The 16,032-nt window shown below is 36.3% G+C and overlaps 1 protein-coding gene across 1 annotated transcript; it reads left to right on the plus strand.

The window, feature by feature from the left end:
* The first annotated feature begins 9,613 nt into the window (after positions 1-9,613).
* On the plus strand, positions 9,614-15,238 carry LOC117628576 (AT-hook motif nuclear-localized protein 13-like). Its single transcript, XM_034361061.1, has 5 exons — positions 9,614-10,317; positions 10,413-10,465; positions 11,680-11,811; positions 14,193-14,354; positions 14,532-15,238. The coding sequence occupies exons 1-5, from the start codon at positions 9,798-9,800 to the stop codon at positions 14,796-14,798; spliced, it is 1,134 nt and encodes a 377-aa protein (XP_034216952.1). The 5' UTR covers positions 9,614-9,797; the 3' UTR covers positions 14,799-15,238.
* Positions 15,239-16,032: the final 794 nt, after the last annotated feature.

A 16,032-nucleotide genomic window follows, 5' to 3' on the forward strand; every position in this document is an offset into this window, starting at 1 on the left:
TCCGGATTGCACCTCAAAAATACTTACCTTCTTATGAATGGGAATATTAACTGAACCCAACTGTTTTGTGAGTACTTTTGTAGAATCTGAAATATGACGGTGTGATCTCAATAAATGCATTCTTTCTGAGGGTGTCATCTTATGATTGTGTCCTCTGCAAAAAGAGATATGGTATACTTCTTGCTCCCATTTGTCTTCACAACCACAATCTTAGCTTTGCAATTGCATCTACTTATTCCCCGTTGTCTTTTTCTCTCCCGAGATTCATCCCTCCTGTATGCACCTTGTTTGCAACATACAAATTCTTTCCTCAAAATCTCTTTCTTATTTTTTCCCCAAAAGCTGGAATGAAGTCGAATACCAAAGCCAGCTAAGAATGCATATCTATTATAGAAATTGTAAACGAGGTCAAGCGAGTCAAACATCATCCCAACTGCTGGTGTTTCCTCATTTCTTACTTCAGGAATATAAACCCTCCCATTAGCTGTTGCACATTAATCACTGTCTGAGCCCCCAGACATTTTATCTAACTATATTATTGATCCACTTCTATAGTACTGCATAGCAAGTATTCATTCATTAATCAGTCATTACTGCATCACAACATATCAATGCATTCCACTTACACAAAACATTGCCCAAATTGACACAAAATACGCATAGCCTAACTTCCAATTACACAAAACGCAGCAAAATTTCATAAGTTACGCCATCTCTTGTCAAATAATCTGTTCAAAATAACATTAGAACCAATATGTTCAACTAAGAACACAAATGTAATTCAAACCACCAATTACAGAACTTCACCCAATATCCTCTCCAAATGCTTACTCCTAATGTCATTAAGCCTAAGTTTAGGTTCTTTTACCTACATTTCATGATTTTCCACACCGACCAACAACAATGAACTAAGTATATTGAATATTCATAAGGAAATGACACATTATTGATTCCAAAAATGACGCATTATTAATGCCACAAATGACGAATTTCCCACCCTCACAAAAAATAAACCAAACCCAATAAAATCAATCTAACAAGTGAACTTACCTCTCAAAATCAATCGGGCCCTCTGAAGTCAGTCAGCTGGAAAGAATGTGGTGGACATTAGAGAAGACTCTTTGGTATTTGAGACTCCATCTCTACCAAAATCGAGGAACAACTGCTGCTGCGGCTTCTAGCTAAAAAAAGAGATATGCTACTTTGCTTTCATCTGGAATCTTGTCAGCTGAATGAAAAAGAGAAGGGGCTTTCACTTGAGCCATAGAATCAAAACAGGGCAACAGCTAGGTAAGAGACATTCTTCGTAATACCAAGGTTACCATAGATCGCAGGCCTCCCAACGAGCTACTGACAGTCGAGTGACTATAGGATTTGGGAGATTTGGATCCTTCTAATTGTGGGTTTGCTTTACATTCAAAAAGAGAGGATTGTGTTCTTCAGTTTTTCACAGAGAGGGAAAGAGGGGAACAACTGGTCTAACAAGTTAGATTTCAACCCGATTCTACATGCACCCTCTTTTAAAAACTCACCGTTGGATGAAATCCAACGGCTCTTACATACCCCTCAAAAACACCCCTTATAACTTTCCACTCACTATAGAAGCTCCCCTTTTTTCATAGGCTTCATAACCAAAGCTTCTTTACCCCTTTGCAAACGTGCCTTGGATAATAGTGGTGGGCTGGTGGCTATTTTTGAACAGCAGCAAAATTCAAATTAAAAAGATGAAAATTAGGGGGGGCATTCAAATTAGAAAATTGGGCTGGAAAAAATTGAGTTGACAAAAAATCAGACTGAACTGGTTTGGTTTGAATTTCAATTCTTACAAAAAAAAAAAAATTTGAACTGAGCTGAACCGAAACAGCTATGTAATTTTTATTATTATTATTTTTCCTAAATATTCAATCCAGCAACCTTCCTAGTGCAATTAACCCAAAATCCGAAATACACCGGGCCCAAAACTAATTCCCAAATGCCAAACCTTATCCCCCAACCCCAACTTCTATTTTATTGACCAAAACAAAAAGTCCAACTTCTATTTCCCTTTTCCTCCTTCCCCGTCCCCACTTTCTTTCTTTTCTTCTTCTCCCATTTGTTTTTTCTCCATTCTTTCCCCATCGAGTAATATTTGGGTGTTCTGGGTATACCACATGGTTAGTGTATCATCCAATAAAAGAAAGACATGTGGAATATTTCCAATGCAGCCAACCACATGTCATAAAAAGCAATGCAATAAGTTGGAGAATAATTCTACATGTCCTATGTGTATTGGATGGTACACCAGCCACGCGGTGTACGCGGAACATATAAAAGTTTCTCATCTCCGTCCCTTTTTCTTGTCTCTCCCTCTCTTCTTTCTTCCTCCTTTTTTTCCCCTCATTTCCGTCCATTCTTCCTTTTTCTTTCCCTCCTTTTTTTCTTTTTTTCATTACTTCTCTATTTCTCCCCTCTTATTCCTCATCCTTCTGTCTTTTCTTTCTCTTTCTTTTTTCCTTTCTTTTTCCTCTTTTATTTCAATGTCTTTCTCAATCTTGCACTGAGACTTTCACACCACCACCACCGTCGCACCGCCGCCACCATTGCACATTTAAACAAGCATGTAGATCTAGGGTTAGATCTATAAGATCTGATGTTATATCTTGTAGATCTAACTCATGTGTTTTTTGTTGTTACATACTTGATTAAAGTTTGGTCAAAATTTGGGTTCTTCATTGTATCTTTTTTGTTGTTGTAAATTTGAATTAGGCTTTTTTCTTTTTAGGGGTTTTGATGTTCATGGGAGAGGATGCTTTGTTGACTAACAAAAAAGAGAGAGTTGGGCTTAATAGCCTGTCCAAACTGGGAAAACTGAAACCAAATCAAATCAAAACCAGTCCTGGTTGGTTAGGTTTAGTTATTAATTTTTCATGAGAACCAGACTGAATCGAATTGGATGAACAATGCTAGTTTCGATTTCATATTTGGGTGAAAACAGGGCCAAACTGGATTGTGCCCAGGCCTAATCAAAACACATCCAAGTTCTTTTATAACAGCAGCATTGTTGGAATAAAAAAATCACAAAAATCACAAAATATTGGAACGTGGGGGGAAGTTTGGAAAAAGGTGGGGGGAAGTTTGGAAAAAGGTGGGGGTCTAAACCAATGAAAACGTTTAAGAGAGTTTAGTGGCTCCTATTTTTGGGGGAGCTGGTTACTCAGTTTTGAGTATAAATATTCTGCATTAAAAAGAAAAGAAAAGAAAAGAGGAGAAGAGGACAGAGAGGGAGGAGAACACGACAGAAGAAGAAAACGGTTGCAGAAGAAAAATTGCAGGAGCACAAATACAAGAGGAGACATTTTCACAGGTATATGTATCCTGTCAATTAATTCTTGTTGGGCGGCACCCCTCAAATAAAACTCTTGGATGATAAATCCATAATGGGTGGCAACCCTTAAATCATGAACAACAAATCCATGAGAGGATTCCTGTTTAACAAAGCTCTGCCTAGCAAAAGGAAATCCTTTGAAATGGATACAAAATATTGGATACAAAATCCATCATGGGTGTGTAACCCTCAATCAAATACCTTGAATGGTATATCCATTTTTGGGCATAAAACTCATTCAGTGAGTTCTCAAGAGCACAAATCCAATTTCGGTACAAAACCCACAAACATAATCATGGAGGGATTTAATCTCACAACAAATAAAAATCAGCTGTGTGCACAAAAAAGAGAGGAACAAAGCTTGAAAAGGGAGGCCACGTTTGTGCAGCCTATCCTTTGAATTCTTCATCTGGGGATTGTTTGCGAACAATCAAAACCAAGGGAGGAAGAAGGAAGGATGGAGGTCTTTAAAAGAAAAAGATAAAAAAGGATAGCCACGTTCCTGTTGGCAACTTCTGGAGGCGCAGCAAACCAAAAGCAAAAGAAAAAAAAACAAAAACAAAAACAGAAGCAGCAGCCAAGAAGAAACAGAAGAAGAAAAGTCAACAAAAAAAATAAAATAAAAGAAAAGGGAAGTGGCTGACGCCACTTTGCTGAAATGGGAAGAAAAGAAAAAAAAACAAGGACAAGGACCATGCTGTTGCAGAGAAGAAAACTGAGGAAAAAGACAAAAAAAGTCTGATACCTCTTTGATGTTGCGGCAGTTTCTTTTTTTCCTTTCTTCTGGCTTTCTCTTTTTTGTTTGCAAAGGCTGTATATTATTTTCTTTAAAGACTGAACAGTAACAGTGTTTGTTTTTAATTCGGACTGATCACAAGTATTCCAGATAAAGATGGGATTGCAAGGTCTGATTTTACTTGGAAACAAACTCTGCAAAGAGTTGGATAGCTAATCGCCTGCTGGACCAAAGTTTTTTTTTGGGGCTCCATGCTCATGGGCTAACTATCAACAAACATCAAAAGCCCAAAATAGGATTATGGGCTGTCAAAGAATAATTATCCATTGACTCTCAGAAGCCCATATAATTAATGGGTAACCCAAATAATTACCCATTAAATTTCCTAAGGCCCAAATTCCCTATCATATGGTTAATGGATTAATTAAAAAAAATCCTTGTAGCCATATTTGGGTCCAAGTGCAAATGTCAACTTTAGAAAATTAGTGGGTTAATCAAAATTGCTCATTAATTTTCTGGGACATTGACAAAAAGAAAAAAAGTCTTACAAAACCATCCAAACTTTTCCATGGGTCATCTACCCATGAAAATGCCAATGAGATTAAATTCAAATATCTCAAACACAAATGCTCAATTAATGGGCCACACTTACCCATTAATTTCAAAATTTTCCCATAGGTCACCTACCTATGAAAATCCCCAAATTATCTCAAAGATACAAACTCTAAATTATTGGGCCACACTTACCCATTAATTTCTAAATTTCGAACTACGTTGGTTTGATCCCTTTAAAAGGGTACGTAGGCAATCTAGAGATTCAATCTAGATGCAACCATCCCAAACATATTTCCATATCGAATCCCTGGTTTATTCAGCTAAATTTACTCAAACTCCTCAATCAAACCCATTCAAATTCTTCGTTTTGTGATGAGTCATTTATTCATCATGAATCTTTGAACTACGAGTGGCTTGATTCCCGCAAAGGATATGTAGGCATCTTGAGGTTGGACTTGGGAGCAGCTGCAAAATCAAACACACACGTTCTGTTTCTTTATGATGGAATCAAAGGGTTTTCCCTTGAAGCAAGGGATTGTAATTAAGAGACTTGCGTCTCGAATGGGTCGAACCTAAGATAATAAAACCCCATTATTTAATTAGTGGTGGTGAAATTATATTAGGAAGATCACCATTTTCCTTCAACAAGCATAATTTGAATTACAAGGCAAATAGTTAAATCATGTGAGATAGATGTCCATTGAACTTCAAGCATTGAGGAGGGTGAAGCCTTTATCCACATAATAAGTGCCCATTCGATTTTCTGAAGATATGAAAATTCATTATCTCTTTCTTCAATGAACTAAGGAGCACCACTGTGGAAACTATCTCCTCTGACCCAGACTCATCGTCGTCAACATCCATTGTTGACCCTGAGTTCAGGTGGAATGTGTTACTTGATTATATTGATAGTTTAACTTTGAAATCATTGTCAACTGCACACTGGGAAAGTCACATAGAAAGTGTTAAAGCAATAAAATCTCAAGCTTTTAAAATCAGAGAAGCTTTATTTAAATTAGAAACACACCCAAAACCCATTTACAACATAACAAAAAAACTTTTAACTTCTTATAAATTACAAAACTGCCATCAATTTCTTAAAACAAGCCCAACCCCAAAATCTCATAAAAATACCCAAAGCACACAATAGGGCATCAAAGTAATTTAATAATCAATATTAAATTCAATAAGGCTAGCTATCATTTTTTGGGTTTTTTTTGGTTTTGTTTATAGGAATTCAATTGTGTAGGGTTTATTTATAATATTAGTGCTAGAAATGGGTATATCACTAAATATCTCTTATTTAAATTAGCTGAAATTAGTGAAGATGCTAAATTGAGTAGGGATGCTGAAAGTTTAGCATCAGGAGAGCTTTCTCAAGTTTCGAGTTTATATTAAGCTTGGTTATTTGGTATGACATTTTGCACAAGATTAACTTAGTTAATAAAAAATTACAATATGAAGACATGCTTCTTGATGTTGCTGTAAGACAATTAGAAGGACTTGTTTCATTTTTTGAAAACTATAGCATAAATGAGTTTACTTCTACCATGATTGATGCTAAAGTAATTGCATTAGATATGGAAATTGAGCCTGCATTTCTTAAAAAACGTCAAACTTGTAGAAAGAGACATTTTGTTGAGATTTCCAATAATGAAAGGGAACAACAATCATCTGAATAATCCTTTAAAACTGATTACTTTCTTGTCATAGTGGATATTGGAAAGTACGTTAATTGAAAAGTAGGTTTGAACAATTGCATATCTTTGAATCTATTTTTGGGTTCTTATTTGATGCTGCAAAATTGACTTCTTTGGATGAAAATGAATTGAAAAGCTCTTGTGTGAATCTTAAAAATGCTTTAAAAAATGACAATGATACTGATATTGATGCAAGAGATTTAGAGTCAGAATTAAAGGTGTTGCAAGTGATGTTACCAAGTGAAGCAATTGAAACAGATAAACCATGGACATCCATTAAAATTCTAGAATTTATAAAGAGTGTGGATATGTTTCCAAATGTACTGGTTGCTTATAGGATATTATTGACTATACCTGTGACTGTGGCATATGCTGAAAGAAGTTTTTCTAAATTAAAATTTTAAAATCTTATTTGCAGACCACCATGGCTCAAGATAGGCTAAATGGACTAGCTATACTATGCATTGAAAGAAATATGTTGGAAAACATTTAATATGATAGTATAATTGATGATTTTGCTTTTAAAACTGTAACAAGAAGACATTTTAAATGATCTTTTGTTATTAGGATTTCATTTCTATTTTTATCTTGTAGGTGCATATGAAGGTGAAGCATAGGGACATGCAAGTTAATTTGATGTTTTCAGTCGGGTACTCTTTTTCCTTCGTTTGAGGTTTTATTCCCATTGGGTTATCCTTAAACAAGGTTTTAATGATGCCCAAAGTGTTCTATATTATCGGTTGTAAACTCTTATAATTTTAATAAAATTTATTATTTGGTAAAAAAAATTGTAATTATATTTATTTATTTGTTTATAAAGGGCACATTCTTAAACTTTGGCCCTGGGACTTAAATCACCCAGGGCCGCCCCTGAAAAGAGAGGAGAGGAGGAAGAAAGAAAAAAAAAACTAAAAAAATGGCCTGGGAAGGAAGAAGAAAGAGAAAGGAAAGAAGAGGAAGAAAGAAAGAAAAGGGAGAAAAAGGAAAAAAAGGAAAAAAGGAAAAAAGAAAGTAGATAAGATCAAATTAGTAGAATTTGTGAGCTCCATTATTTCTAATTATAGGTAGGAAGTACGTATTGGTTGACTATGTAATAACTATTGAATGTTCAAGTTTTATGAAAGAAATAAATTTTGAGTGTATATATTCGTTAATAAAGCATTATAATTGGTTTTCTAGTTAAAATCGTTGTATAGAATCATAGAAAACAAAAAACTAAAATATAACAGCTTGAGAACTTAATAGACGACATATTTAAAGATAATAAACGATGGTTTTATAAAAAAAATTGCCGTCAGCACATATAATCACTAACCGTTTTTAACACAATATCGTTGTCTTTATATACAATCAACGACACTTTTTAACACAATACTGACGTCTTTACCCATAAATGATGATGGTTTTAACAAAATATCGTTGTCTTTTAAATGAAAACTGTCGTCTTTACCCATACACAACAACAGTTTTTAACAAAAGACTGTCATCTTTACATCAGAACAACAACGGTTTTACTAAAAACCATTGTCTTTACAAATAAAAAACGACGGTGAAAAGCCATTGTAGTTTGATACTCTAAAAGATGGCGGTTGATTTAACGACGGTTTTTAAATCATCACAACAACGGTGGATCATTGTCGTCTATTTTGTTTTTTGTAGTAGTACTTTACTGATATTAACGATGCTTTTATTATAAACCGATGCCTTTGGATATAATAAACAACTGTTCTATTAGACAAACTGTCGTCTTTACATCTATTAGATGACGGTTGACGGTTTGGAGTAAAAGCGTCGTCTTTACAATTAATAGACAACGGTGAATCATCGTCATAGTTTTACATTCAAAAGATGACGGTCGATTTAACGATGGTTTTTCCCAGTCGTCTATTTCAATTTTTGTAGTAGAATGATGTCACATGAACTTATACATCAGTTTCAATTTGTCACCTTGAAGAAAAATTTAAAAGAAATGTCACTTTAATTTTTCAAAATCCATGATTTTTCATCTGACTTTTAACACCATGCAAATTTTCATCCATTTTAAGGGTATTTTAGTCTTTCAATTTTCAAGGGTATTTTAAAAATGGAAAAATCATTATATAAATTTTTTTATATCTTTTAAACAATTAAAATTGAAAAAAAAAATCATTTCTCACCTTCCCCCATCCCTTGTGTGCCACCAGCAGCTCCAACCAACTCCTCTCACCTTGAAATCCATTCCCCTTCCCTCTTCTCCTTCCTACTTCTCTCCCTACCATGGAACATCTACCTTCCACCCAAACCAAGTCCACCTTCTTCTTCTTCTTTTTTCTTTTTGAAAATTTTAGACATGCTCAATGAACACCATAAAAAAATTTATATATCCTCAAAGACAGAGAGAGAAGAGGGAGGGGGGGCGGGTGGGGTGGTTCCTATGCAATGTGTTTTGGGGGCGGTTGGGGTTGGGTTCAGGTGACATTTCTACAAAAAATCCATTTCTTTAATATTGGCCACATATTGGCTCAGATATTCAATTAATATTAAGGTCCAAGCCATGATTTGGCTTCACCTAAAGGCCATATATAAGGCTTTGAGTCATTCTATAGTGAGGGTCTTATATATGGCCCTTAGATGATGTCTTATCTCATAACCATTGAATAGGGCTTCACCTAAGGACTATATATAAGGCCCTCACTATAGAATTCTTGAACATTAATTATGTAAGATCAGGCCTAAACAGAGCCTTAGACTACCGTGCCTTGGAGATTCTTGGGCCTCCGATTGGATTGCAACTAGGTGCAATCAATTTATTTGACAAAACCTCTTTCAAACTTCTGATTTTGATGTTTGGTTAGGATAACTTGTTTCATTGTTTGCAGTCACTAAAAGTCTTATTATGAGAGAAGCCTAATTCGTTGAGGTTCTCTTTTCTTTTTCTTTGAATTCAATGTCTAGAGTTCTATATTGAATAAAAAAGTTGTTTAGTAGAACTAGAAGTTTGGTAGGCCTTCCATTTTGACTGCGGATATCTGTGGGGTAGGTCGGCCCAAAGGTAATTGCCTTAATCTTGCTTTGTTCTTTTGGGCTTCCATCCCCAACTCAAAAAAAAGAAAAAAGAAAAGAAAAGAAAGGTGTTTCATTAGTTCTCTAATTCCCTGCCACGTAGCAACCGTAAAATAGATCCGCAACAGCGGCCATAGGCATAAATTAGCGAAACTCCTTTTATTGTAAGAGCCCTAATAATATACTAAAACCCTAAAAAATCTAAACCCTACTTTAAAATCAAACGCTTTTTCTCCGCTAGATTTTTAATTCCATCTCTCTCTCTCTCTCACTCTCTCTCTTTCTCTCTCTCTCTCTCTCTCTGTGAAACAAAGTAGGTCTCAACTCTCTTAGTACGTTTTCCCGGAATCCAAACACCCCATTACGCGAAATCAGTTCTCTCCTTCTTGATCCCCCGCACATGGATTCGCGGGAAGTTCCGCAGCAGCAGCAGCCGCCGCCGCCTCCTCAGCAGCAGAACATGATGGTGGGTCCGCCTTCCTACCAAACGTCCATGCCCAACAGCAACCTAAACCCCAATTCGGGTCCCATGATGGGCGGCCCTAACCCGGCCCGGTTCCCGTTCAATGCCGTGCCTCAGCCGCAGCAGCAGCAGCAGCAGCCCACATCGAAGCCGCAGATGGATTCTCTGAGCCCCAGTCCGTACGATGGGTCGCTGAGGCCCTGCGGCAGCGGCGGAGGGTTCAGCATCGACTCTTCTTCGGCTTCCGCGGCGAAGAAGAAGCGCGGGCGGCCCAGAAAGTACTCACCCGACGGCAACATTGCGTTGGGATTGGCTCCCACGCAGATGCCCTCGACGGCTTCGACAGCCGCGGCCGGGCCCCACGGGGAGTCGAGTGGCACAATGTCTTCAGACCCCCCGGCCAAGAAGAACCGAGGGAGGCCCCCCGGTTCGGGCAAGAAGCAGTTGGACGCTTTGGGTAATTGATGCTCAGTGCCATAACAAAATTTGGTGTGAATTTGTAGTTTGTTGATGTACATTCTGGTGATTGGTGTTTGCTTGTGTGCTGTGCAGGAGCTGGTGGGGTTGGGTTCACGCCTCATGTTATTATGGTGCAAGCCGGCGAGGTATGTGACTTTCTTGATGTTAAAGAGTAAATTGTAGTTAATGAAGTGAGTCTAATTGCAGTTCTTGCAAGGAACTTCTCATTGTTATTAGGAGATTCCTTAATAAGGAATGTTATTTAGTGCAATAAAGGATGGCCTTTAATTTTATTTAAAGTTGTGTGAACCAGAACTGCAATTCTGATGTTATGACTATGAGGGTGTGAAAATAATGCATCTGTAGTTTAACAATGGTGTAAATACTTGTATTGGTGTTCTGATTCCAAGATGAAGATGTATGAAATATATTAATTAATTTCTTTTAAGAATGTTTGTGTATTTCCCTTATTTTGGTACGACGTTCGGCAATCATGTCAATTCTTTAGTTTTTGTGATCATCATAAAATAAAAATTTATTCATAAAAAGCATATATCAGCCAAAATAAAGGGTGCCCTAATATTTAAAATGCACTTTTGCTGTTTTTTCCCCATCTTTGTGTGATGTCTGATATACCAGATCTTTCAACTTTTTGTTATAAGGAATGAAACTGATTTGACGGGTTTGTTGTAAATGGTTGTGTCACATTATCCTGTTTGTTGTAAATGGTTGTGTCCCATTATCCTGTTTGTTGTTTACCAAATGAAGATACCACTTATCTAGTTAGTAGATTTTTTGTTACCTTTGAGTATTATAAGGAATATTTTATTTTCTTGAATTTCTTCTGGTTGTTATCATTGGGGGTCTTAAGTATTGATATTTTTGGTATTTCGCCAGAAATACATTATGTTTGCTTTCATTGGATAATTATTCCTCCAAATACACCTCTCCATTGATCTGCGTCATTGGAATATGTGAGGATTACTTGTAGATGTTAGATATCGATCAATTGCGAATTTAGAATAATATATATATATATAGCAGAATACTAAGAGAAGAGAAGAAATTATTTGCATCCTTTTGTCAATAACTTTTTATTTATTTGTTTCTGTGTGACGGGTGGGGCTTTATCCACTAGAACAGTAGCGTAGTTGACCATGGTGATTAATTGAAATTGAAAAATAGCATTTCTTTATTTGCATTGTTTTATGTTATATAAGTGTCCGGGACTATGTTCTCATTTTCAGTTCTTGTGCATCTTTTATCCCAATTTCAATTTAATGCATAGATAATAATGATATTCGATATTTTCATCCAATTATGGTCTGCCTTCTTATTTGTGTGCCCTTGTGGTTTGCAGGATATTGCAGCAAAAGTTATGTCCTTCTCACAACAAGGACCACGTACGGTTTGTATTCTCTCTGCAAATGGGGCCATCTGCAATGTTACCCTTCGCCAGCCAGCAATGTCCGGTGGTACTGTCACATATGAGGTACTTTGATATTTTTATAACAAATATGTTGGTATGGACATTGGAACATGGATGTGGTTCTATATGTACTTACTGCAATATTACAGAACCAGAAATGAGTTTGATGAGGACTTAGGATAACAGATGCAAAAAACCTACAAACTTGTGTATAATTATGATATTACCTTCCTCTTCTCGATTTTACAAATACAATTTTTTTTGTACCATATAGAAAAGCTGTTGTTTGTCCATATAAAAATGGGTCATGCTGTAAGAAAATGTCATTCATTTTGAATTTATTACTGTGGAGTAATGAAAACCCAAATTTACAACCTTTTCCCCTCTACATTGAGTACTTTGTAGTCAAATTTACGACCTTCCCTCTAGATTGAGTACTTTGCATTCAAAGTTATAAGAAATTTTCTGTGGGGTCCCTTAATGTATAATGAGTTAAATATTCTATTTTTCTAGTAAGTAAATTTTATTCAAGGTGATATCAAGGCACATGGAAACAATGTTCCAGATGTTTGCACTACCATAAGTACTGGTTTTGAAAGGTTAGATATAAATTGTCCACTAATAGGGATCCCACAGTTACCACTGCCAGCTTTCTCTCTTAAGCTTTTATATGTGACATTTTTTGGTAATTATGGTGGATATGCATGTTTCACAAGACAGACAAAATATGGAACAATTTACTCAAACCCAAATCTGGCAAATTGTCCCTGAAACTGACTGACATGGTTGGTTCATATTGAGCTCTAGCTCGGTGGTTCCAGCTACATGTGTGGCATTATTTTGCGAGAAGCACAAGTCTGTTTGTATCTTACAATTTCTTTTTGTTAATAAAGTCTTGTTTCCTATCAAAATAATATTAAGTGCTACGTGGGTTTTAAGTAATCAGTTCTAAATGTCTGGCCCAGAAGCAATAAAATTCCTTAATTATAAAAGTATCTTGGGAGCAGAAATTTATATCAGAAGCATGGTGCACAAAGTTTTCTCACCTTGAAAATACTTCTTATTTCTCTGTTGTTTCCTCTTAAGTATGCTATATTTTCATCATTTGAAGTTTGTAGTGCTGTCCCACCCCTACATTAGCTTGCACTGGATATCCTCATTTTACAGAAATTGAGGATTACAGATATAACACTTTCAATTTCAGTCAACATCTATATAATCTGATTTGTGTTTTGTGAAAATATTATTTTGTTTTGTTTCTGCAAATGATTTTCTTGGAGAACATTAGTATGGCTGTTGTTTATTGTCTCGATACTATGATGATCTCTCTCTCTCTCTCTCTCTCTCTCTCTCTCTCTCTCTCTCTCGTATATTTGGGGGTGGTTTGAGGCTGGGGTGCTTTTTGTTTAGTTTAGTCTTACCATATAGATTATATTACTCCACAATGGAATTTCCATGCCGTTTAGCATAATTTATTATGCTATTTGGATTCTCAAATAACATTTTATTCAATTATGTAGCATTAAAGACCTGACAGTCTGTGCTACAGCACTTAAGTTTGATCTGTTTTTTACATATGAGATGAGATTCCTTATATGGACCAATATTATTCCAGGAATCTCAATTTTGTTGGTTTTTTTAATGGTATGATAATTGAACTGGAAGAGCATCCATAATAAATAAGTTTCAATTTTGCATGCAGTCAGTAAATTTAACTTTTTACATGAACTCAATTGAATTAGGAAACTTGAGGCCATGAAATCATGAGGTAAGGAAACATTGTAGAGTTTTCTGTTGATGACTAACAAGGCTGATGAAACAAATGCATATGGAATAACCATCCAAGCAATTGAAAAAGTAGAAACAAATGAATAGATGTGACATGCGGAAAAGCAATCTCACAATTTGAAGGTTAAGCATATGCAACCGAATCTCAGCACCTTCAAACCTTCTTCTATACATCCAAAATATGTTCTTTTAATAGAATAAGTAGTTCTATTTTGTAAAATTGGAGCTACTGTAAATTTAAATAGTCTTCGTTATTGAGCGATGACATTCTTATTGAAGTTTGCTTAAGCAATTCTCTCTCTCTCTCTCTCTCTCTCTCACACACACACACACACACACACACACACACACACACTCACATGCACATCAGTCCCCCTCTCCTTTCTCACATGCACAATCACTCACTCACTTTCATGCCCGCTCCACTTACACATTGACTGAGGCATTGGTAATGTGTTCTACTCTTTCAAGTGTTGATCTTTGTCCAACGAATGCACAAATTTATTTGAGCACTCAATGTTACGTAGTCATGTGATTCATTTCTGGTGTTATTTGACAAACTTATATAAACCTGGATGATCTTTTTCATGTTTAGTTATTTATTTCTATTGTCGATATCTTTTGTGCTTATATTATCTATGTATTTTTCTTTGCAGGGTCGATTTGAGATTATTTCGCTCTCAGGTTCCTACTTGTTTTCTGAAAATAATGGGAACCGCAGTAGAAGTGGTGGTTTGAGTGTATCCTTGGCAGGGTCTGATGGCCAAGTTTTGGGTGGTGGAGTTGCGGGCATGCTGGTGGCAGCATCACCGGTACAGGTATCACTCTGCTACTATTTGCTCAGATCAGTTATGAAATTATGACCATGTTCATCTTCTGCAGTTGTAAAAGGATATCCAGGGCAATAAACATATCCTGTTGACTGTTTGACAGCCGAAAATTCATTAAATGCATGTATAGTCTTTGCATTTAACTCGATTTTAATGCACTGCCAGGTCATTGTGGGTAGTTTTATTGCTGATGGGAAAAAATCCAACTCCAACTTCCTAAAATCCGGGCCTTCTTCTCCACCGCCATCTCAAATGTTGAATTTTGGTGCACCGATGACAGCGGCCAGCCCCTCCTCTCAAGGAGCCTCAAGTGAGTCATCTGATGAGAATGGTAGTAGCCCTCTCAACAGGGGACCTGTGCTCTACAATAATGCTAGTCAACCCATTCATAATATGCAGATGTACCAACTATGGGGTCAAGCTCAACAGTGAAGTAGAAAATGCTTCCAGGTTACCAGTACAGTGCATTCGGGTATTGACTGCATTATTCTGCCTAGTGGATAGGGAGAAGGGGGGTGTGGGGGGACAACTCACAGGGGATTATTTTAGTTCTAGGTTGAGTTTTTGTTTTATTTTTTGCTTTCAAGGTAGTTCACACTTTCCCTTTCTCTCTCTAAATATGATTAAAACATGGGCTATTGTTGATAGCTGAGAATATGCCGCCTGTCCCTTAGGTTCTCATGAGTTAAATTGCATTTAAAATATTTTCTCGTTCTTTCTATTTTTCATTTTTCTTTGTTCCCCTGCTAGGAGTATCTGACTTAATATGTAAACTTGTGTTACGAATATAAAATTTCATTGCAGTCTTGAATAGGCTTGAGTGGAATCTTATTACAGGTTCGCTCTCGCATAGTTTCAGTTGGCACATTGTATTTTCTTGTGTTTCATATCCTGGAATCTCTGCCCCCAGTATTTTCATCCAGTTCAGGACCGGATGTAAATTGTCACCTGAAATGTTTTTAATTTACGTAAGGATTTGATCTGTCAGAGCATGTGTGGTGGTGAGGCAAGCGGCTGGACCCTTGATGCCGTTTTCGCCTCCCAGAATTTGTGTCGTTCAGAGAGCGAGACTTTAGAGGGCTAGAATTCAAACTTTATTATTAATTTTGTAGTTATTTTTGTAGTGACGAGGAGATTTTAGGTGTGAGAAGTGATTACCAAATTGTCAGTGCTTATTGAATTATGAAAAAACAAATTTGGTCTTAAGGAATTGTAAGTATCCTAATGCAACTTTGAGTGGAGCAAAAAATGGTATTTGCACATCGTTTATTAGAACAATTGGTATCAGGAAGGCCAATACAACAAGGCAAAAATCTCAGGAAGAAGAATGGAAAGTACGCTCATAAGTTCATATTAGTTTACTACTACAATAAACTGATGGTTAATTCATGGAAGATGGAATATAAAAGCCATTGCTAGTTTGAAAAATCATGGACTGTTTTCATGATCAAAATTTTACCAATGCCACCTTGAAAAGCAAATTGAAGCAATGTGCTACCTTAGTTAAAAACAATTCATTGGAATGTGCTAGCCTAATTCTATCTTATCCAAAAGGTTGCAAATGATTCACACATGATCTTTCTGAATGGTATTGCGACGTTTGAAATATCAGCATACTGCAAGATTGTTTTTTTTTTTAAGGATTACGTGTGAAGCACATGCAACT

The sequence above is a fragment of the Prunus dulcis genome, chromosome 5 (genome assembly GCF_902201215.1).
Source record: "Prunus dulcis chromosome 5, ALMONDv2, whole genome shotgun sequence".
In the NCBI taxonomy this organism is placed as follows: Eukaryota; Viridiplantae; Streptophyta; class Magnoliopsida; order Rosales; family Rosaceae; genus Prunus; species Prunus dulcis.

Bases quoted from the DNA above. Each gene is read 5' to 3' on its own strand.
- LOC117628576 (XM_034361061.1), top strand. From the start codon at position 9,798: ATGGATTCGCGGGAAGTTCCGCAGCAGCAGCAGCCGCCGCCGCCTCCT. The intron at 10,466-11,679 runs GTATGTGACTTT...TGTGGTTTGCAG, and splicing joins TTATGGTGCAAGCCGGCGAG to GATATTGCAGCAAAAGTTAT. The intron at 14,355-14,531 runs GTATCACTCTGC...ATGCACTGCCAG, and splicing joins TGGCAGCATCACCGGTACAG to GTCATTGTGGGTAGTTTTAT.